The sequence below is a fragment of the Typopeltis vanoorti genome, chromosome 11 (genome assembly GCF_054136105.1).
Source record: "Typopeltis vanoorti isolate ZY-2024b chromosome 11, IOZ_Tvanoo_1.0, whole genome shotgun sequence".
Lineage (NCBI taxonomy): Eukaryota > Metazoa > Arthropoda > Arachnida > Uropygi > Thelyphonidae > Typopeltis > Typopeltis vanoorti.
This window is the reverse complement of record NC_143559.1, coordinates 67,417,682-67,439,965: the sequence shown is the minus strand read 5'-3', so window position 1 is coordinate 67,439,965 and position 22,284 is coordinate 67,417,682. Positions and strand designations below refer to the sequence as shown.

At 36.1% G+C, this 22,284-nt stretch overlaps 1 protein-coding gene across 3 annotated transcripts in view; it reads right to left on the bottom strand.

The window, feature by feature from the left end:
* Positions 1 to 5,753: 5,753 nt before the first annotated feature.
* The window catches only part of LOC150101691 (sprouty-related, EVH1 domain-containing protein 2-like), a 446,794-nt gene continuing 430,263 nt past the window's right edge, over positions 5,754 to 22,284 (bottom strand). For all 3 annotated transcript variants that reach the window (XM_090400341.1, XM_090400340.1, XM_090400342.1), the window contains exon 5: positions 5,754 to 8,427. In XM_090400341.1, the coding sequence (XP_090256467.1) occupies positions 7,513 to 8,427 (915 nt within the window). In that variant the 3' untranslated portion in view covers positions 5,754 to 7,512. The remainder of the gene's footprint in view (positions 8,428 to 22,284) is intronic.

Below are 22,284 nucleotides of genomic sequence, written 5' to 3'. Positions count from 1 at the left end.
ATTAGATTTTCTAAAAAAGGAAAAAAAAAAAATACTTCAAAAGTATAATTGCATTTTAATTATATTAAATTTTATTTAACAATTAAGATGACATAAAACATGTCAGATTCATAAATTGATTTAATTATCAAGACTTTGTAGACACTGGTATCTCCAAATATTTTAAACATTTAACTAGGTAAATTTGATAAATGTCTCAACAAAGTTGTCTTCTCACTTTATTCAACAACTATAAAACTATATTCTCTTTATTGATGTACTTTACCAATGTACAGTTGACTTTCTGATTAGCTTCTTTTCCCCATTCCTTAAAGGTTTATTTATTTTTTTAAATTTGCTATTATTAGCATGAGACAATGTAACAAGAGGAGAACAGCTCTGGAGACATGAGTTACTGAGAAGTCATTGTCAGAAGCAATACAGAAAGGGATATAAGACATATAAGGAGTAGGTCTATGTGTACAGGGTATGGCAGGTGTACATGATTCAAATAAATATCGAGGTAGTTCAAATGATTTTTTCCATCAATGGTGTGTGTTCACTGTCAGTTGTGTCTGTTTTGCAGAAGGAAAAAAAATCTTGATGTCTCCATCTGAGACTGGCAAGTTACAGAAAGGCAATAAATATCTAAATAATGGAAAGGAAATTTTTGTGGGTAGACTGTTAGCATGAAAAGAGAAGCAGAGTGTATTGCTAATGATAGTAGTTGAAAATCTAAAATCAAGCAAAATTTTATGGGGAATAATGAATAAGGGATGTGAAAGTATGGTACAAAAATGAGATTAAAAGTAATATATCTTGCCACAGGACATATAGCTTAAATTTGTGAAAGGAAAAGGACCTTTCTGGATAAAACTACAGCCTAAAAGAAGATGGATCAGAAACTTTACAGTTATTATGGACTAACAAAGATGATTGCAGGTGACTTGATTGTGAAAATATCAACTGAACTATATAGACACCATACAGTATACTGTACAAGAGGGATAAATACTTTTATGAATATTATGTTATCTATATACATAAAGGATAAAGTATGTATGTCTCCACATGTTGGAGAGCATTATCAAGAAGTTTGAAATATGTCTCAGGCTTAGAGAAATTCTGTGGCATAACTCAAATGAAAAACAGTCAAATGCTTTTGGAAACAATTATAAATTAAGCATTTTTAATAATTTTTCTAATAAAGCAGTAAGCAACAAACAGAATTATACACTGAGGAAATTTTTAATAACTAAGCCACATGTCACTTGATTTATGCTTCGATCTACTCCAACATTGCACTCTTAACCAACAAGCACTTTCCTGTTGCAAATTATTCAATAACTTCTGATGTTGCCATCACACCACAGGACTGTGATGTGTTTGCAGTATTAGAAGTTATTAGGAAAAGGAGCTTTCTCATTTTGCAAAGGGGTAAGCAAGAGATAGGTGAGAAATAGCTTTTTTTTTTGTGGAGTGGTGGGAGATGGAAATGTTTGAGAGGGTGGTGAAAGTAAACAGTATATGAGTAAGAAATGATATTAAAGATAATGCATTGTCTAAAACAGAAAAAAGTCCTGAACAATAATAATTACTAAACAAGCAAAAATTCCAGCAATCACCACTGCTATAGCAACAAATCCCTTACTAGCTAAGGGATTTTTTGGACGCTTACATGTGGATTTTTTTTTATTGTTGTTATGTGGCTCCCAAAAGGTTTTAGAAAATCTATATCACATACATACCATGGATGGGCTAAGTTTTTTTTTTCTATGTTTCAGTAATTTTATACATTTCTTTGTATTTTTGTTTATTTTTTACATAGTTTGGAAGCCTTGCTCTAGAAATCAAACAGAATTTTTTCAAACTACTTCATGCCTTCAATAATCACAGCAGTGGTTTCACACCAGGCAATGAAATTAATCTCCCACCCAAAGACACATTCACAGACATCCATGTCCATGGCAAGATTCAAATTTGCAGCTTGTTGGTTGGAGAGCAGATATGCTAACCCTCAGCCATCCAAGCAGGTAAGCATAATATTCTGGATGTTACGAGTTTCTAGCTGGAGGTCTGAGGGTTAGAACAAACTTGCACTCTGTTAGTAGAGTCTTTATAATATAGATCTGTGATTCCCATACACTAGCTCCAAGAAACCAAAAAACTGCATGAAGAGTTCCAATTCTTACATCTCCAGTGTTTTTGAACCTGTTTCAAAAATCTTAAAGAAATATAACTTGATACCAACATTCTTTGCAATTAATAAACTCTCACCCTGGCTACCTTCCTTGAAGGACAGATGGCCTCTTTTACCCTTCCAGATACTACCAAGTTCCATGCAATTGTAATATTCTTTATTTTGGACAAACTGGTTTTCCTGTGGAAGAGCAAATACAGAAGCATCAAATTTACATCACTTAAAATAAACCTGAGAAGACTGGCTTAACATAACATGATGTGAATTTTCTGGTTATGAATCTGGTTACTTCACCAATGGCACTTTAAATATGAAAATTTATATAAGGAAAGTGCCAAAGCCTTAGTACATCACCTGAACTTAAAATGAACCAATTGTATGTCTTAACCAAAAATATGAGAAAGTCTCATTCTTCTATTTTTATTTAGTATTATATTCATATGTCAATGTAGTCACATCACATGTACACACAGCTAATAGCTAACATAACAATATGCCATGTACAACGAGTTCTACATTGATGGCTTGTTAGTTTCAAGCTGAAATATTTGTAAATAAAATGTAATCGTTTCTTGTGTTTACATTGTTCATAGATAAAATTAGCAAGAGTTATAATTTATTTTCATCTTTAGGTGGGTTATTGCATCAAGTTTTTTTTAATTATTTTATTATTATTTTTTTTTTACAAAAAGACTGTAGTGCAGCCACTAGAGACAGGGTACATGTGGAAATATCAGGCTGATAAGTATGACAAGCTTAGGAGTTTGATCGGTTCAGTGCCATGGCATGTATAACTGCAAGGGCTGGATGTTGATAGTGCATGGGAGGTGATTAAGAAGTGTTTGCAGGAGGCAATGGCTGACTGTATACCTAGAGCCCAAATAATAAATCAAGTAGGGGTTAAATGGATGAATAACACCATTAAGCTTGAGCTGCAAAAAAAGAAACAACTGTGGAGGGAACTTAAGGAGAAAGGTGACCTGCAGGCACATGAACAGTATAAAGCGCAGGCCAGAAGGGTAATGAGTGTGGTAAGAAAAGCAAAAGCGGATTATGAAAGAACATTAGCCATGCAGGCTAAAGAGAATCCCAAACAGTTTTTTTCATATGTTCCAAGTAAAAGAAAAAATGTATATGGCAGAATGATTTTAAAGAATGACAATGGTAGGGCGGTAACCGAATCAGTTGATATAGTAGAATTACTGAGCGAGCACTTTGCAAGAGTATATCATCTAGGTGGTGACACTGCAGGTTATACGGGAATTATGGTGAATGAAGTGGAGGTGAATAGTCTTACAAAACCTCAATGTCAATACATATGTGGGATTGTATGGTATACCAGCTCATGTCGTACATGAAGCGGCTAAAGAATTGTCAGTGCCCTTGATCATTTTGTCTAATTTGAGTCTCGGGTCTGGGTTAGTCCCAAAGGAGGTGGAAAGAGGGGAAAAATAGTTCCACTGCATAAAGGAGGTTCCAAGACTGCTGTTGTAAATACTGACCGATCAGCATATTAGGAATCGTTGTCAAGGTCTTGGAGAAAATAGTCAAGAGGAAAATACAGGATTGGATAGATGAAAATGGGATACTGTATGGGGGACAGCATGGTTTTGTGAAAGGTAGATCATGCCTCGGTAACTTGCTCACGTTTTATAACACAGTGATGGCTGAACTGGATAATGGATTTAACAGTGATTCTACTGGACCTTGCTAAGGCCTTTGACAGGATACCACATGGAATTCTAATCAGTAAACTGCAGCATATGGGGATGGATATAGGGTTGGTGAGATGGATAGGAGGGTGGTAGATGGAGAGATATCAGAGAGTAGTTTATTCAGGAGTAGAGTCCAAAAGACGGCCTGTGACTAGTGGTGTGCCACAGGGTTCTGTTCTTGGACCACTACTGTTCAATTTGTTCATTAACAATATTTGAAAGGATCTGAGAGGAACTGTTAATTTGTTTGCTGATGATGCAAAGTTGGGTAGAGCAATAGTGAGTGCACAGGATGTCAAAATTTTGCAGGATGATTTGGATAGTTTGGGAGACTGAGCTAAGGAGAATGGATGTCAATTTAGTGTGGCAAAATGTAAGATTATGCATTTTGGGGTGACAAGATTAGCAGCAGCATATCACATTGGTGGAACTGTACTCCAGGAGATTGAAGAGGCCAGGGATTTGGGAGTGTTGGTGAATAGGGAGTTGAAGTTTAGGGGGCACATCGCAAAAGTGGCTAAATCAGCTCATCAAATCACTTGGTTGCTGAAAAATACTTTAACAAGCAGAGACAAACAGGTTATTGTTCCTCTGTATCGAGCATTGATAAGACCCCATTTAGACTACTGTGCCCAGATATGGGCACCAGGGTTTCTTCTTGATGGGGAGGAGGTGGAGAGGATCCAGAGACGAGTGACCAAGATGATAGCAGGTCTATCGAATGAACCTTATGAGAACAGGTTGAAGATTTGTGGGTTGCAGAAATTGAATGATAGGCGGAAAAGGGGTGATATGATTGATATGAGTAACATGATTACTCTTTCATAGGATTGGAAGAAGACAACCATGCTGCACAGAAGTTGCTTTACTAGGACTATTTTTATTATGGGACTATTTTTAGAATTAGCATCAGCTACGAAATACACTCCTAAGAACTGGGAGACAGTTATTCTCAGACCACATCATTTAGTTCACCTTCTCTGAATGCACTTTATTTTTTGTCTGGCTCTTAGAATCTTGATAAGACATTAGTTTTCTTTCTTTCTGACACATTATGGATTGTTTCTGCAAGAGTGTTCTTACCATAGGTGTACTTTCTGCTCTGAAGAAGCTGGTTGGAAATTGAAAGAAATATCAGTATTAGTGACTGAATAAATAAATTATTTAATTTGTTCTGGTATTGTTTATACTGTAAAGCACTATTATGAATAATCATCAGTACCTATGCCCATCACTACATTAGCATTTGCAAGTGAGTGGTACAGAAAATTATCACACATTTCTAAATATTTAAAGGTTTGATTATATATATATATATATATATATATATATATATATATTATTCAGGAAAAAGCTTTCATCTCAACAAAAAAAAAGGAGCCACTGTAATATACTGTATGTCCATACTGTGCTAGAAAAGATTAGTTTTTATTATGTTTAAAATTGACATGAATTTCTGTTAAAAACATGAATTTAATATTCTTTAGCATGGACTAAACACTCCTTTCTTTTTCAGCTTTACTGAAAAGAAAAGGAATGTTTAATGCCATATCAAAAAAAAATGCTGTTTTACAAGATGAATCACATCAATAATATATAGCACAACTTCATTATTAGCATTGGAGAATCCAAGGACAAGAAATCCTTATAATATAAATAAGAACATGCAATAATAATTGTATAAAAATAACAGTTGTAATTTCCACTTGCAGATCTAAATAGAAGAAATATACTCTTCTCATGCATACTGTGCATTTAAGTATTTGAATCAGAAAAGCAGAGAACTCTTAAAAGTATTTTTACTCATGCATTAATGGACACTAATGAGTAAATTAGCCTTACCTATTAGCAATCTGAAAATCAGTAAACCAATAATTTTTAATATGAAATTTTCATACAGCTGCTTGAAATGAAAACTTAATTACACCATTTGTGAATATGAGTTTGGTATGACACTTAAGATTAGATTATACATGAGTAAATTTTTTCAAGCAACAAATACACTTTTGGACCCTTGCAATTAAGCAATTAAGTATTTAAAGATTCTCAAACGTGAAAAGAAACTGACATATATAAAAATTTGATTTGAGATAGTTGGTACCTTCTCTAGTTTCACCAATATTAATTAAACTGTAGTTTCTTGGCAATAGGTTTATTTACTTGAATGTTTAAGCAGTTACTTTGATAAACTGGCAAGTGTGAAAAATGTCAAACTGCACTTGTCTATAAAAAAAAGTTAATGCAGGGATGTGCAACCTTTTCAATAGGCAACATTTGAAAAAAATGTTATCCAGTTTCAGGCTATGTGTTTCCAATTAAACATGTGCAAGCATGTCTGTGCATACACACACACACAATAAGACCATAAATTTTATTTAATCTACGTTTAAACCAAACAAACGAAAAATAAAATAAAATAATATTACACTATGCATATAGCTAGGCACATGCCTGGGTTATTACAATGGATATTAAAAATATTGGCAAAAAGAAAGGAATCATTGATATAATTCTTTGCACGCAATTGGCATTAAATCCCCAATCTGAATATTTGGCATTTCTTATCTATGCCTGATATATTCAAAGAATAATTAATATAAGAAAACTTTTCGTTTAAGGTTTATTCCCTAATGGCAATATTCAGTGCAACTGGCACAAAGTTCCTTTCTTAGATCCTAATTTTTTTTAATTTTTATTTTTGTGTGTGTGTGATAAATATAAGTCACAGGACAATACTCTTAGCAATCATCTACTTTACAATCACTTAATACACAAATCCACAAAACATTCAAATAAATATCTTAAACACTTTAAAATAAATGAGATTCTCAAGGACAGCAAAAACTATACAGAGTACATTTCTCCATTCCTTTTCACAGTAAAAACAAAGAAGCGATTTTACAATTGTCAATGTTCATATCAAACATAGGATAAAATATTCAGGAATAAAACAATTTCAAACAAGTTATGAAATACCTATAATATTAATTATTCTAAGTATATAAGCAAAAACAAATTATACGTGCAATCACGTGTTAATTATAAAATTTACAATTCTCAATCTTGATTAAAAAGTTCTTTTTTTTTCTCATTGATGAAAAAAAAAGTAAGCATATCAAACTATTCTGTAATTTTTTTTTTAAATGTTCATTGGATAAAAATGGAACAATATCAACTGTAGCATTTACATAAAACTGTTCACCTTATAGACTATACACACATTTTGTACTTTGATACATTCATTTAACTTAATAAAATATTGAAAATGGCAAATAAAGCTGTATAGCCAACTATTTATATATATAACATACATACACACATCACATACTGCTGTCACTGACTGAGCAAACCGTTAATCTGAGGACCTTACAGTGAAGCACAACTGTAATACAGTTCATACAAGCACAAAGTTTTAGATTCCCTGAACAAATATGAAATACAACAAGCTCATATGCATCCTCAAGCTTTCACCACAAATCTGGATTTTTCCTAATTCTGCACTGCAGTTTTTATAACATCATAATCACATCCAAAACATTCAGTGCAATAAAAAAATAAATAAAAAAACTCACATGACAAAAACAGATTAAAGGTTGGGAACATATTAAACTGCAGTTATCACACAGAATTATGACGACCTCCACACAAACCACACTTAACTCCACATTTGTGGCAAGCCCGAAGAGGCAGGTAGCACCAAAGACATGGAACAAACAAAGAGAGAAGAGCGAGTCCTGCCCACCGTCTATGACAATGGTCATCAGATGTGTCGCAGGTACAAGGATGTAAATTGAAGTCTCCCTCAGCATCTGACATACAATGATACAACATGCACTGGGCACAAGAAATGCAAGTAATAGCACTGATACATGCCAATATACCATCAGGTGCATACTCACAGCTGCCTCGATGGTTTTCATCTTCAATATAAGTCTCAAGACAATGACGGCACTGTACTTGAGTAGGTACATGATTTCTTCTCCAGTCTTTTTTCTTTTTAGTCTTTGTTGGCAGCAAAGTAGGTTCTGAGCAAATGGCTTCAAACTGGTGTTTTTTGATATTACTAATGGAGTCCCTTCTTCCTGACCTAAAGCTGTCAACAACAGGATAGGAATATTCATGATCTGTTCTTGCCGTTTTCTCTCTTGCCAACTGTACATAAGAATAAGAATCTCCTGACAATATTTCTATTTTGTCATTGTCTATAAAACTATCTTTCCTACAATTCCTAATACCCAAAGACTTATCTTTCGTCCATACTTCTTCTCCACAAATTTTCTGCTGAATGTTGCTAAAAGGTCCAATACCACTTACAATGCTGTTGCTATTGGCATTCAGTGAAAGATGAGAAGGCCGGATGAAGTGCAAACGATGTAGATGTAGGTTGGAATGCTGATGAGTATGAGGAGGTGAAAATGTTGAACAGAGGTCATTGGTCACTGTTGGGGTAACAGATGAAGGTCGCAAAGAACTTGTACCACTAACTGTGCTTGACCCAGAAGATGATCGAGAATCAACTGGCAGTTCAAGTGTCTGAAAACAAAGTCAGGAAAGTTAAGCTCGAATCAATCAACATGCATAACATATAACTTAATTCAATGAAATAACATATTTCTATTCATTATTAAAGATTTAAATCTGCAAGGATTGCAATATAATTTCTTTTATTACCCAACTTATATTCATCTAAGACATAAGTGAGATTCTTAAAAATAGCAGTGAAACAGATTAAATGTTATTATTATTATTACATGGCACCTCCAGGGAGTCCAAAGACTCATCGAGGGAGGGTGCACCTACTCTACAACTCTGTCTCCACTAATCACAACTACCATCATCATCTACACCAGGCATGTCGAACTCGTTTACCTCCAAGGGCCAAATTAAGAATTATACATCATGCCGGGGGCCACAACAGAAAAAAAATCTCGAAATAAAGGGAAAACAGATTTTTTAATATTAGCATTAAAGTATAAGTACAAAATAAAACCATGTACAAAAGTACATATAAAATATAAAGTTTACATATTTAAATAAAATTATACACATCATTTTTTTGAAGAAATCTTGAAGAAATTTTGAAGCTGGTAATTTGACAGACTCATGAGTCTGTCATAATTACCAGCATTATAGTTCAGCTTAAATCCTTTCTTGACAGAGAATTACACATGTTTAGCAACTTCTTGAACAAGACTGCTGCATGGTCACTCTTCCTAGTTGAAAGCAGAGGGGTCTATCTTGATTATGGATATATCTTTTGATGCTGTTACCAAATCCAGCACTCTCAAATCCCTGGTCTCCTCCATGACATGTTATTTCAGGCAATTATCCCTCAGCAATTGTATAATTCCATTTGCATCTTGCCATGCTTCTGTTCCTCCCTCCAAACTATATCCCCCATAGTAGAAGTCCCCCCATAAGAATTGTTTGGCCTGCACTCATTGTGGTAATCTTCTGATGCATGGCATCAATATCTTCCTTCAGACTCCATATTCTATAGCAACAACCAACATTATATTTTGTCCTATTTATCTCATACCAGATAGCCTGAAATGAACCATCTCTCCCAGGCCTAAAATCCTCTTTAACTTTTACATTTGTAGGTTGTAGTTCTTCAACTATCATCAACAATACCCTTCCTCCTGTCCTATTCCCTCTATCCTCCCTGAAAATACAATATCCTTTACATTCCATCCCTGTAACTATATCATTTTTTGTCTGTGACTGTGGTGCTCCACAACAGATTATGCAACATATTGTAACAGAATGCATCTTTTGTGCTTATCAGAATGACTTGGAATGACTTTTTACAAGTGGCTCCTGAAGCTGTGACCTGGATTACGAACTTAGATCTGAATTTATAATGATATATATGTTTCTTTTCCTTATTATAACATATTAAGACTTTTACTTTTAACTCTTATTTTAATTTTCCAACTTCTTGGATTAGATCTGTGTTTTCCTTTAAAGTTTTAACTTAAAAAATATTTTAAATTCTTCAATTCTGTTAATATATAATGACATCATTATATAATAATGATGAGGGGGATATAATAATAGGAATAGAAGTCGCTGGGTATAGCATTTTTCGTCAGGATAGGAGGGGAAAGCGTGGTGGTGGGGTACTGCTTATGATAAGTGATGACCTATGTCCTCTAAGAGTGGAGGTTTTGGAAGGAAGTGAGAAAAATGATTTTGAGAGCATAAGGTGTGAGGTAGAGGTAGGCAAGACAGGATATTTAGTGGGGTGTTGCTACAGACCCAGGAGCACAGAGGATGGGGACCAGGAGATGTTTAGAGAGCTAAGTTTGGCAAGTGCAAGAAGAATGATTGTTATGGGAGATTTTAACTACAGTAGTATAAATTGGAGAGAGGAAGATGCATGTAACAATAGTGGAATGGAATTTCTAGAATTCTTGAGGGACAAATGTCTTAGGCAACATGTAACAGAGAGAACAAGAGGTTCAAGAGTTTTAGATTTGGTTATAGCATCAGAAGAGTTGATAATAACTGAGATGACATCTCTCCCACCAGCTGGAGAGAGTGACCATATGGTTTTGACTTGGAAAATGAATAGACATGCAGGAGTATCAAAGAGATGGGAACTTATGTGGAATTTTAATGCAGGTGATTATAATAGTCTTAGATTAAAAGTTTCATGGAGGGAGGAATTGGAAGGCTGGGATATCGTTAGTGCATGGGAAATTGTGAAAGAATATTTGTTAGCAGCAATGGTAAGTTGTATACCATGAGTGAAGAAGAGGACACAATTTGGAGTAAAGTGGATGACAAACAATATTAAACAGGAATTGCATGTGAAAAAGAGGCTATGGAAGAGATATAAGGAGACAGGTGAAGAGAGGATGCGTGAAGAATATAAGACACAGGCCAGAAGCGTGACTAGTGTGGTAAGGAGAGCGAAACTGGAATATGAGAGGAGATTGGCCCTAAGATCCAAAGAAAATCCTAGGGAATTTTTTAGCTATGTGGCCAGTAGGAGGAGAAATGACTGTGGAAGAATGATATTGTGGGATAAAAATGGGAATAGAGTGACTGATGCAGAGGACATAGTGGAATTGTTCAATGACCACTTTATTGGAGTATTTCATCCTGGAGGAGTCAGTTTTAATGCTAGAGGGATAGGGTAGGTTCAAGGTTTAGAGGTACAGGAGGAGAGTGTGTTTCAGATACTGAGAACTCTGGATGTCAATAAAGCTTTGGGACTGGATGGTATTTCACCATGAGTTTTGAGAGAATGTGCTAGGGAACTGACAGTGCCTTTAACCTGGCTTTTCAATGAAAGTCTGGCTTCGGCAAAGGTGCCCAGGGAATGGAAGGAAGGCAAGATAGTGCCATTGCATAAGGGTGGTAACAGACTGGAAGTGTCTAATTATAGACCAGTCTGTGTGTCATCAGTAGTTGTTAAGATCTTGGAGAAAGTAGTGAGGGACCGTATACAGCACTGGGCAGATGAGGGTAATGTTATCTGTGAGAGTCAACATGGATTTGTGAAAGGGCGCTCTTGTTTTAGCAATATGCTAGCCTTTTATAATAAAGTTACAAGAACATTAGATGAGGGAAAGGCATAGACTGCAATTTTCTTAGACTTAGCAAAGGCATTTGACAGGGTGCCACATGATAAGGTGATATTTAAGTTGCAACACATTGGTTTCTGATAGGTATCAGAGAGTTGTGTATGGTGGAGCAGTTTCAAGGAGACAGAAGGTTACAAGTGGAGTCCCACAGGGCTCAGTACTAGGACCTATATTGTTTAAGCTTTATATCAATGACATTACCAGTGGATTGCAATGGAATATTCAGTTGTTTGCAGATGATGTGAAGCTGGGAAGGATTATTAGTAACAGTGCAGATGTGGTAGCCCTGCAAGAGGATTTGAATAAGCTAGATAGATGGGCAAATGAATGGGGGTGTCAGTTTAATGCAGCAAAGTGTAAGGTCTTGAGGTTTGGGAAACATCGATGGGATGCTGCATACTCTATGGGAGGAGTAATACTGGAGGAAATTGGGGAGACAAGAGATCTGGGGTTGATGATTGATAGAAACCTGAAGTTTAGGGGACATATTGCAAAGGTGGTGAAGGTAACACAGAGGATTACTGCAATTATGAGAAGGACACTGACCTGCAGAGATAAGAGGGTTATCATTCCGTTGTATAAGTCTCTGATCAGACCACACTTGGATTATTGTTCTCAGATTTGGTCCCCAGGATTTGAAGGGGATAAATTAACTGTGGAAAAGATACAAAGACGGATGACAAAGATGGTCTCAGGACTGTACAAGGATAGTTATGAGAATCGGCTGAGGGAATGTGGACTGCAGAGTTTGGCGGATAGAAGAAGGAGAGGTGATATGATTGAGACTTTTAAACTGTTGAGAGGTGGTTACAGGGTTGACACTGGGGAGTTCTTTCACTTGGTTGAACAGTGGGAAGGAATGATGACAAGAGGCCATCCCTGGAAGATACGAAAGGAAACTGTGAGCAAGAGGGTGAGGAGTGGTTTCTTTGCATGGAGGGTGGTTGAGCCATGGAATGCATTGCCTGATAGAGTGGTGAGAACAGTCAATGAGTTTAAGGAGTGGTATGATAGACTTTGTGTTTCTTAGGGGGAACCTCCCCTCGATGAGTCTTGACAGACTTTATGTTCTTAGGAAGGACCTCCCACGATGAGTCTTTTGACTCCATGGAGGCCTGAATAATAATAATAATAATAATCATGATTCTCTTTTTTAACATCATGTTTTTGCCATGAGCTATGTATGTATGTATCATTTTTTGTCAAGCACGTCTCACTGATGCCTATAATTTTTGGCCAAGTAGAGCTGACCAATGCCCAAAACTCCTCTCCCTTATTTCTGGTAGTAATGGCATTCATGAACATGCATTTCAACATCACCTTAGACCCATAGTTACCTTTGTGTAATGTTATTACAAACCCATTCAATTCTCAAATCTGCGAAATCACATTCAGCATGCCTACAAACTATCATAAATACTATCATAGTTCCTGAGACAGATTTCAGAAAATAATTTAAAGGTGAAAAATTATGGAGTAGAAACACAAAAAATTAAATTAATGAAGAAGTCTGGTAAATGTGAGTACCATATGGATCCAAGGCAATCAGTTTGCTGATAAGGTAGACAATGAAAATGTCACTTTTAGGTGGGAGATTTCATTGCATAGTATGATGAAACTAATTACAATGTGTTGCTCTAGAAACCAAACTAAACTTGAAAAAGTTCAAAGTTTGGTCTCCTGATCAGGGTTCCAGACTAACACTACTAAGCCACAGTATTAATGTAAAACATGCTGAGAGGCTTATACGCTGGTTAAACATGATAACTAATATTTAAGGAATTGACAGCGTATACTAGAAATATAGATTAAATAACTTTAATATATACTTTCCGATATTTCGGCAAACGTCACGTTGCCATCTTCTTGGGAACTTACTACAAAGACACGTGCACACAAGTACTAATAACAGCAAATGAGACTGAAGCTAGGAAGCTAGCGTTTTCCTAAAGTGTTGGATTTTGGAGGTTTTGCTTTATTGAGAACACAGGCTACATCCAATCTAATATCGTTGGCGAATCCCGCGTTCAATTTGGATCATTAATTCCTCGGCCGGTAATTTCTTAGGAGCAATGGCGAAGTTGTGACCACGTGACAGAGCGTGGAGTGCTTCTGGCTTTAAGGTAGCTGACGAAAGGTCTCCTCCCTATTCACGAATGTCCCCCCTCAAAGAAAACCTTAGAGCTAATCCAAGCTAAATTTCCTCCCGATATCTCAGCCCTATTTCAGTTTACAATGAACTCAGGCTATTTCGTTTGGCAGGAAAAATTCTACAAACAGATAGAGGGGACAACCATGGGTTCACCACTTTCCCCACCCTTGGCCAACTTCTTCATGGAGACGTTTGAAGGGAAAGCCTTAAACTCAGCCCCACAAAAACCTACCATATGGCTTCGCTACGTTGATGATGTTTTCGCTATTTGGCCACATGGCCCGGATTCACTCCTCTCCTTCCTAACACACTTGAACAACCAACACCCTAGAATCAAATTCACCCTGGAAAAAAAGAAAACAATAACCTCCCCTTCCTAGACACACTAGTCACCCGCCAACCTGATGGAACCTTGGTTTTCTCAGTTTATAGAAAACCCACCCATACAGGCAGATACATTCACCAACAATCCCCCACCCCTCACAACATTATGGAGTTATTAAAACATTATTCAACAGGGCAAAAATAATCTCTTCTAATGATCAAGCCCTAACCACTGAACTAAATCACATCCGTAACACTTTCTCAGCCAACGGCTACCCCCTCCAAAAAATACTTAACCCAGTTATCCACAACCCACCACCCCCTCCCCTTCACAAAAAAGATTACTCTAAATCCATCACCATTCCCTACATCCGAGGCACCCACCTCGGAAAAAATCAATAAAATCCTAAAAAAACATGACTTGACCACTTGTTACAGACCACATAGAAAACTGGCATCCCTTATCCGCTCCACCAAAGACCAACCACTTCCCTTAGACCTACCTGGTGTATACCAGGTCCCTTGCAGCTGTAAACTGTCCTACTTTGGCCAAACAGGCAGGACAGCAAATATCAGAATCTCAGAACACAAAGATTACATCCGATTTCACCAGTACAGCCACTCTGGACTTGCAGACCACGCTCTGGATACTCGTCACAGAATAAGATGGAAGAAAGCCACAGTAATACACCGCAGCAAGTTCAAGTATGAAAGACTATTCATGGAATCAGCCTCGGCCCTTAGGAACATGCCAAACCTCAACAAATTTGGATGCATGAGACTGCCCCAAATTTGGGAAGCTTTTATCAGAAGAACTTCAGCCCAAAGGCCAAGAACTACCAATATAGCCCGCCAGGGGGGCACCATCAGGACTTTAGGAAAACGCTAGCTTCCTAGCTTCAGTCTCATTTGCTGTTATTAGTACTTGTGTGCACGTGTCTTTGTAGTAAGTTCCCAAGAAGATGGCAATGTGACGTTCGCCGAAATATCGGAAAGTATATATTAAAGTTATTTAATCTATATTTCTAGTATACGCTGTCAATTCCTTAAATATTAGTTATCATATTATAATGTAAAACAGGTTTACAACTTTTCATGGGTGAAATTTACATAAAGAAACTTCATGGGAGTAAGTAAGGTTATTACCTTTTTTTAAGCTGCCAGAATGGACTACACATTATGTTTAGGACAACAGGTTTTGGACTTTCTATATTCATTTCTACTGAGAGGATTTCAGAGTCCAAGTTTTTATATTACACTATTAACTGTTCAAACGATTGTAATTACTATCAGAAAAATGAATGGTGACACAAATTCTTATCTTTTAACTGTATCATAACTTCAGAACAAAAGATGAATCACTCACCTTATTATTTTGGGTTTGATTTCTCACAACAGTTGCAACTAGTAACATCATTTTCAGTTGCTTTCATAAGATCTAAACAGCATATGCAATTTCTCAATACATGCACACTGTTGAAATTTGAGAGTTTCTGAGGAATGACCAATGAATTCTGTTCACTCTCTGATTGTTGAAGGTTGTCCAAAGCTTTTAATATTTGCATACCTTTATTTTTTGCTTTTTTTAACATTCGCAATCTTTCTTCATAAACTACTTATATCAGAAACAAATGGATGATCAAGATGGTGATTCTATATTAAACTCTCAGAAACCATGTTGAACAATAACTGCAGATCTGTATTCATGGAATATAAAATACAACATGCTGATATAGTGTTACTTTACCATTTTTTATTTTATTTTATTGATTTTTGATTATGGAATCCCATCTACAAAGGTTGGAAATGTATTTAGTACATTTTTGTGGCATGGGTGAGGTAAGGGGTTGAAGTTATGTCAATGCTTGAAAATGCATTCATTTTGAATATCCACACTTTACAATTATTTGTTATGTACACATTTAATAAAACTTTGTTGAATGAAACTTTTTTTTTTTTAATGTAGACAATAATTTCTTCATATTTAGATTTTTGGCTCTAGTTATGTTTTATTTGTCTATGTACACATCAAACATTTTTAACACTCTAAAATTATATATATATATATATATATATATATATATATATATATATATATATATATATATATATCAAATACTTCAAAATTACATGTATTATAAGTAAAGAAACTTGAATATTCTTTTTTTTATGCTTAATGAAGAATATGGAAAGGCCCAAAGGTTTAGTTTTAAATGTAAATCCAAGTAGCACAGTTAGTATTAGAGTAGAAAATCATATATGTCTCCATTTCTGGAAACATTTAAAAAAAAAATAAAATCAGCTAACGCCTTTTTATTCCTGTATACGGGAGTAGGAGAGGCCATTTAGCCCTATCTAACTTTTGGAGACTGAGTGGGCAGTTCAATCTCCACTGGTACCAATCAGAGATAGATGGCCCAAGGCTATCACTAATTAAGCGGTACACAGTGAAGAGAGACGGCTCAAATGTGCCGCCATCTCGTGGTCCCTAACCCTAAAATAATATATTTAATGTTTGAAATAATGTGGGTTCTATGGTCGATTTTCTTGAGTTTACAGGACGAAAAATCCGAGTTTCCGGGAGGAAAAACCCGCTTCCCCATGCCAGAGATCGACTAACTCGGGAACCGATCGAAAAAAGGCTTAGAAAAATTTCCTCTAATCACCGACTAGACTCGAAACCAAGTCTTCCTTCGTGCAGCCAAGCGCTGTGGTGTGCAAACGCCACATCCACTGAGCTACACAGGCTCTACTGAGCTACACAGACATACATTATGGATATCTCAAACATTTTTCAAGTTAAATTAATTACTGTTATTGATATATTCGAAGTGTGGAGATGTCTGGAGTGAATGTGATGAATGAAAGGACTTTTATGTGCCTGACGGATTGCATTTGAAGGATTTTGGAGTTAGACATTTGGACAAAGTGTTGTTCACTGAGAGGTTGGAGATTCAAAGCAAAGCATCAGTTGGAGAAATGAGTACAAGTGCAGAAATGATGATGCATGCTGAATAGTTTCTGAGTTTGTGAATTGGTTGCTAATTACATTATGCAAGGATAATTGTGGGCCCAAGAAGATTGAAATGCATGTATGTGAATGGTTGGAAGCTGTAAAAGTCAGTGAGGGAAGGATGAATTAACCTGTTTGGAACGTCATGTATGGAGATTTGATGATTGTGTGTGTAGTGTACAGTGTCAAAAGAGTGCTTGCCTGGCAAACAATAGTGTGGCAATGGCAGTGAAGAGGGATGAAAATGTGGAGGAGAAGATAGTAATGATTAGGACAAATGGGGATGTCAGTTTAATGCAACTAAATGTAAGGTTTTAAAATCTGGGATCCACAAATGAAATTCTTCATACTCACTTGGTGGGGTTATACTGGAAGAGGTGGAGGAAGCAAGGGATCTTAGGGTGATTGTGGATAGAGATTTGAAGTTCCAAAGACACATTGCAAGGGAAGTGAAGACATCTTAGAGAACTGTAGCAATGTTGAGGAGAACATTGACTGTGAGAGATAAAAGTGTGCTGGTGGCATTGCATAAAGCTTTGATTAGACCACATCTAGATTTCTGTGCTCATATTTGATCACAGTATTTGAAGGTTATAAAGTTGAAGAGGGTGAAAGAGAAGACAACAAAAATTATATCAGGACTATATAACGTTGATTTGTGAGGACTGAGGGTGTGTGAATTGCAGATTTTGGTGGATGATGTGTAGGAAAGAGGGAATGTTTGGGCTGTTGAAGGATTATTATCATACTGACACTGGGGATATGTTTCAAATGGTGGATTGAGGTAGTGAGCAGGGACAGGGGGTTATTCCTAGGGATTGCAAGGGGAGGTGGTGGTGAGTAAAATGGTGGGAAGTAGGTTTTTTGCATGAGGAGTGGTATGGGTGTGGAATGCATTGCTTGAGAGAGTAGTGAACATGCAGACTGTGGATGGTTTTGAGGCATAGTAGGATAGACTTTGTTGTGACCTCCCACAATGGGTCTTGTGACCATGGAGGTCAGGAAAATAACAATAATATCAAAGTTTATCAAAGATTAATATAAAATATTAACATTACTAATGTGTTAAAAATATAAAATAAGAGAATTATCCCATGACGTAAAACAAATGCCTGTAGCACAGGGTGTGTAATCATAGTCAGTGAAGAAAAGCTTAGCCACAGATGTGACTAAGTGTTTATTTCCTTTCCTTTCCTTTTCAGCCCAAGGAAATGGTATATTGATACTGAATGTCTGATACAGCATATACAGAAATTATACATAAACACTATAATAAATTTATTTTAATCCTTTATCCAAGTGTGTGCAAACAAAGTTTGTGCTAGAAAGTATCTTCAGGACTGGGGTAAAGTGGTACAACACCGGGCGACTCCTTGCAAAGGTGGAGCAAGCTACCAACACTCCTATCTCAGTACCTCCCATAATGCAAAACACATCTCCTTGCAGATATGTATAATATTATGCATTAAGGGAGGGGCCACTACCATGACTAGTTTCGACCTTTATTGAGGTCTCTTCAGTGGGAGCCAGGCCCAAGTGGAAATACCAAGGCAGAAGCATTAGCAAGGTCATCTCCTCCTATAGGAGCTGCCAAACGGTGTGCCACCTTTTTATTAAATTACTCTGGATTTAGAGAAAGATGTTAAAAGTTTATTTTTCACTTGGTCAGACTATAATAAATTTAGTTTAATCCTTTATCTAAGTGTGTGCATTAGCAAGGTCATCTCCTATAGGAGGAGATGACTTTGCTAATGCTTCTGCCTTGGTATCTCCACTTGGGCCTGGCTCCCACTGAAGAGACCTCAATAAAGGTCGAAACTAGTCTGGGTAGTGGCCCCTCCCTTAATGCATAACATTATACATATCCGCAAGGAGATGTGTTTTGCATTATGGGAGATACTGAGATAGGAGTTTTGGTAGCTTGCTCCACCTTTGCAAGGAGTTGCCCGGTGTTGTACCACTTTACCCCAGTCCTGAAGATACTTCCAGGTGCAAACTTTGTTTGCACACACTTGGATAAAGGATTAAACTAAATTTATTATAGTCTGACCAAGTGAAAAATAAATTTTCAGCACATAAACAATAGTATGATCATTTTTCGATGTCTAGAAGGCAAAAATAAATTTGCAAAGCAAGCAAACTATTCTTTTGTTAATTCGGTTCATGCAAGTTCTTAAAACTTCATGTCTTTTTCTCCGATATCCTCTTTTTATTTCAACACTAATACAAGCTATACAAGAGAAACAAACTTTACTCTTTTCTGTAGCATTCTCTATATGCGTAATAAGTCTCAAACCATCATCACACCATGGATATAAGTAAATAACTTTTTTGTGTATTTTACACATATGTAGATGATAGTCTAGTATCTAGCTTATGAGCAATAAAAGAATGGTGAAAATAAAGTTACTTGCTTTCAGGAAATAGAATAAATTTTCAATAATATTTATTTCAAGAAATAGTCTTGTTTTCTCTTGCACTTCATTATCTTATCCAGTTACTAGTTTTGATAATTGAACAAAACAGCGTTTTTCAGCAGTTTGTGAGATCATCATTCACAATTAGCATTCAAGATATTTACTTGGTAATACAGGTAACTAAATAAAATTAAGCAGCGATTTGTATTCAATTTTTTGCAGCACTTATTACAAATTGAATCAGCAAGCACTGTTCAACAATATTAACATTAAATGTAACATAAAATATGCTTTTAACATATCGTTACCTTAACTTTTCTAATTAACCCCTTCACTGGCCTTAGTGTATTTGCAGGTCAATAATTACATTCTAGCAAAGTGCCTATGAAATTGAAATAACATGTATATGAAGCTTAAATCAATATATTTCATCCATATGGCTGTTGGGGTAGTTAAAGAGTTAAACTAAAATATATATAGCTATTATTTCTGGGAAAATTCTCACGTTACTTCTCTAAAATAAACTATTATTTTAATGGCTAATATAGCCTACTTTTGTTTAGGAGTGCCCTTTTTTTACAGTGTCATTGGCTCTTTACCCAAAATCTTAGGGCATTACTAAAGCATTATAAAACTAATATATGAAGAATAAAATTGAAGAAAAATTTGGACATACCTTTTTTTTGTATGTTGTTATCCCAGCGATGTGCCTTCATCTGCTGTTAAAGGAAGTGGGGGTAAAGTAATGTGGAGGGATGTGAGGTTTTTTTTTTTTATATGTATAATATTATTATTATTAAGGGTGGGTAGAGAACATTTGAGAGAGGGGGGAAAGAGAAGGATCTGAAGATAGAAGTTTTTTTGGGAGAAGAGGAAGGACTTCAGTCAAGGTTGGAGTAACGGGATATGAGCCATTTCGACAGGCATCATATTCAGAACTCGTGGGGGGAAGACTTTCCCGTTACTCCCACCCCTGACTTTTTCCCTTAAGTCCCACCTCTTCCCCCAAAAAATAACTTCTATCTTCAGATCCTTCTCTCACACCCTCCCCTCCCAAACGCTCTCTACCCACCCTAAATAATAATAATATTATTATACATATAAAAAACCCGAGATTTTTCAAATAATTCCTCCACATTACTTTACTTTCCCCTTCCCCCACTTCCTTTAACAGCAGATGAAGGCATATTGCCAGGATAAGGAGACAGAAAACAAAATCCAAAAGAGGTATGTCCAAATTTTCCTCCAAATATTCGTTTTATAACACTTCAGTAATGCCCTAAGGTTTTGGGTAAAGAGCCACCAATGACACTAAAAACAGGGGCACGCATGCCTAAACAAAAGTAGGCTATATTAGCCATTAAAATAATAAAATATACAGTTTTTTTTTTTTTTTTCATGGATTCTGCATTAACCATATTTTGAGTGGAAGATTAGGATGAGCAAGCATGAATCTAGAATCTGTTTGATGAAGATTTCACAAGTGACGATAAAATTTTATTATAAATGGTAGGAGCTATCAAAATTTGATATACAGCGTTCTTTGTCATACCTTAAAATAGCATGAAACTGGGTCATGGACTTTCAGTCCCACCACACATTTGTTGGTTTTAATTAAGCTGGGACAACTAAGTTTAATGCACAGCTTTCTCTTATGGCACAAAGCAGTACGGTTTGATGAAGTATTAGGCACTCCTAAGTCGCATATAATGCTAAGTCAATTTTCTATTATTATCAAAGTAAATTTATTATTAAAATGGGGATATTATGGGTCCAACCAATTTTATAGCCAAATGTAAAAAAGAAACTTAAAAGTTTCAAATTTTACCAGAGAGCTTATGAGAATAACATAACCTTTAGCATCTCGGTTGCCTTGGTATGCACTATTTAAAAGACATGAGCTCTGTCCAGGAGTCTTTTATTAGTGTATAAACTAGGTTTCACTGGCCTGACAGTTATTTGAACTGTTGGTTTTCATCAGAAACTTAAACAATGCGAAAACCCTCTTTTAATACCACAGCAATCCTATGTCAGACCTGTGTACTATGTCTTTATGTTTTCTATCCATATGTTTCATATGGATAGCAATCCACAGCAATCCTATATGTTCTATATCCATAATATCCTATATTTTAATATTTTACTTATGCCAAAATTGAAACTTTTCAACTCGTTACGTTAGTAATTGATTATGCACCTACCGAGAGTTCATTTATGATGAATTTAACTTTCAGATATAGGATTACTATGGCATTAAGACGTTTTTTGCTCTCTTTATGTTTCAGTCTTCTGATGAGAGCCAACAGTTCAAAACAGCTGTCAGGCTAGTGAAACCTAGTTTAAGCACTAATAAAAAGTGAATATATGCCAAAGGTTTTCTTCTTGTAAACTCTCTCTCTCTCTCTCTCTCTCCCCCATCCATGTGGAGCATCTGTTCATGGTGGAGGGGACCTCTCAGTGAAGGTACTGGCCCTTTTCATTCTTCCTCTTTTTCTTTGCTTTACTCCCTGTATTCTGCTCTGCTTCTCATGAGTCTTTTTCACTATCCTTTTTTCCAGACCACCATCACTGAGATCCAATGCTCTGCCGCCGTGTTTGCGGCCCATAGGCATCTGTAAAGGGGGATCCTGGTAGTCTTGCACTACTTTAGCCCCTGCTGGTAATTAGTTTATGGAATTAACAACGCATATAAAGTATATTAATTAACTTTAATAAATAACTTCTATATTTCGGCAACGTCACGCTGCCATCTTCAGGAACATAAAGATATGGTATGTGCATGCAGGCACTAACAAAAGCAAATGAGGAAGAAAGCAAGAAACTAATATTGTTCCTGAAGTCCTAATGGTGCCCTCTGGCAGGCTAATTTGGTTGTCTTGGCAGTTGGGC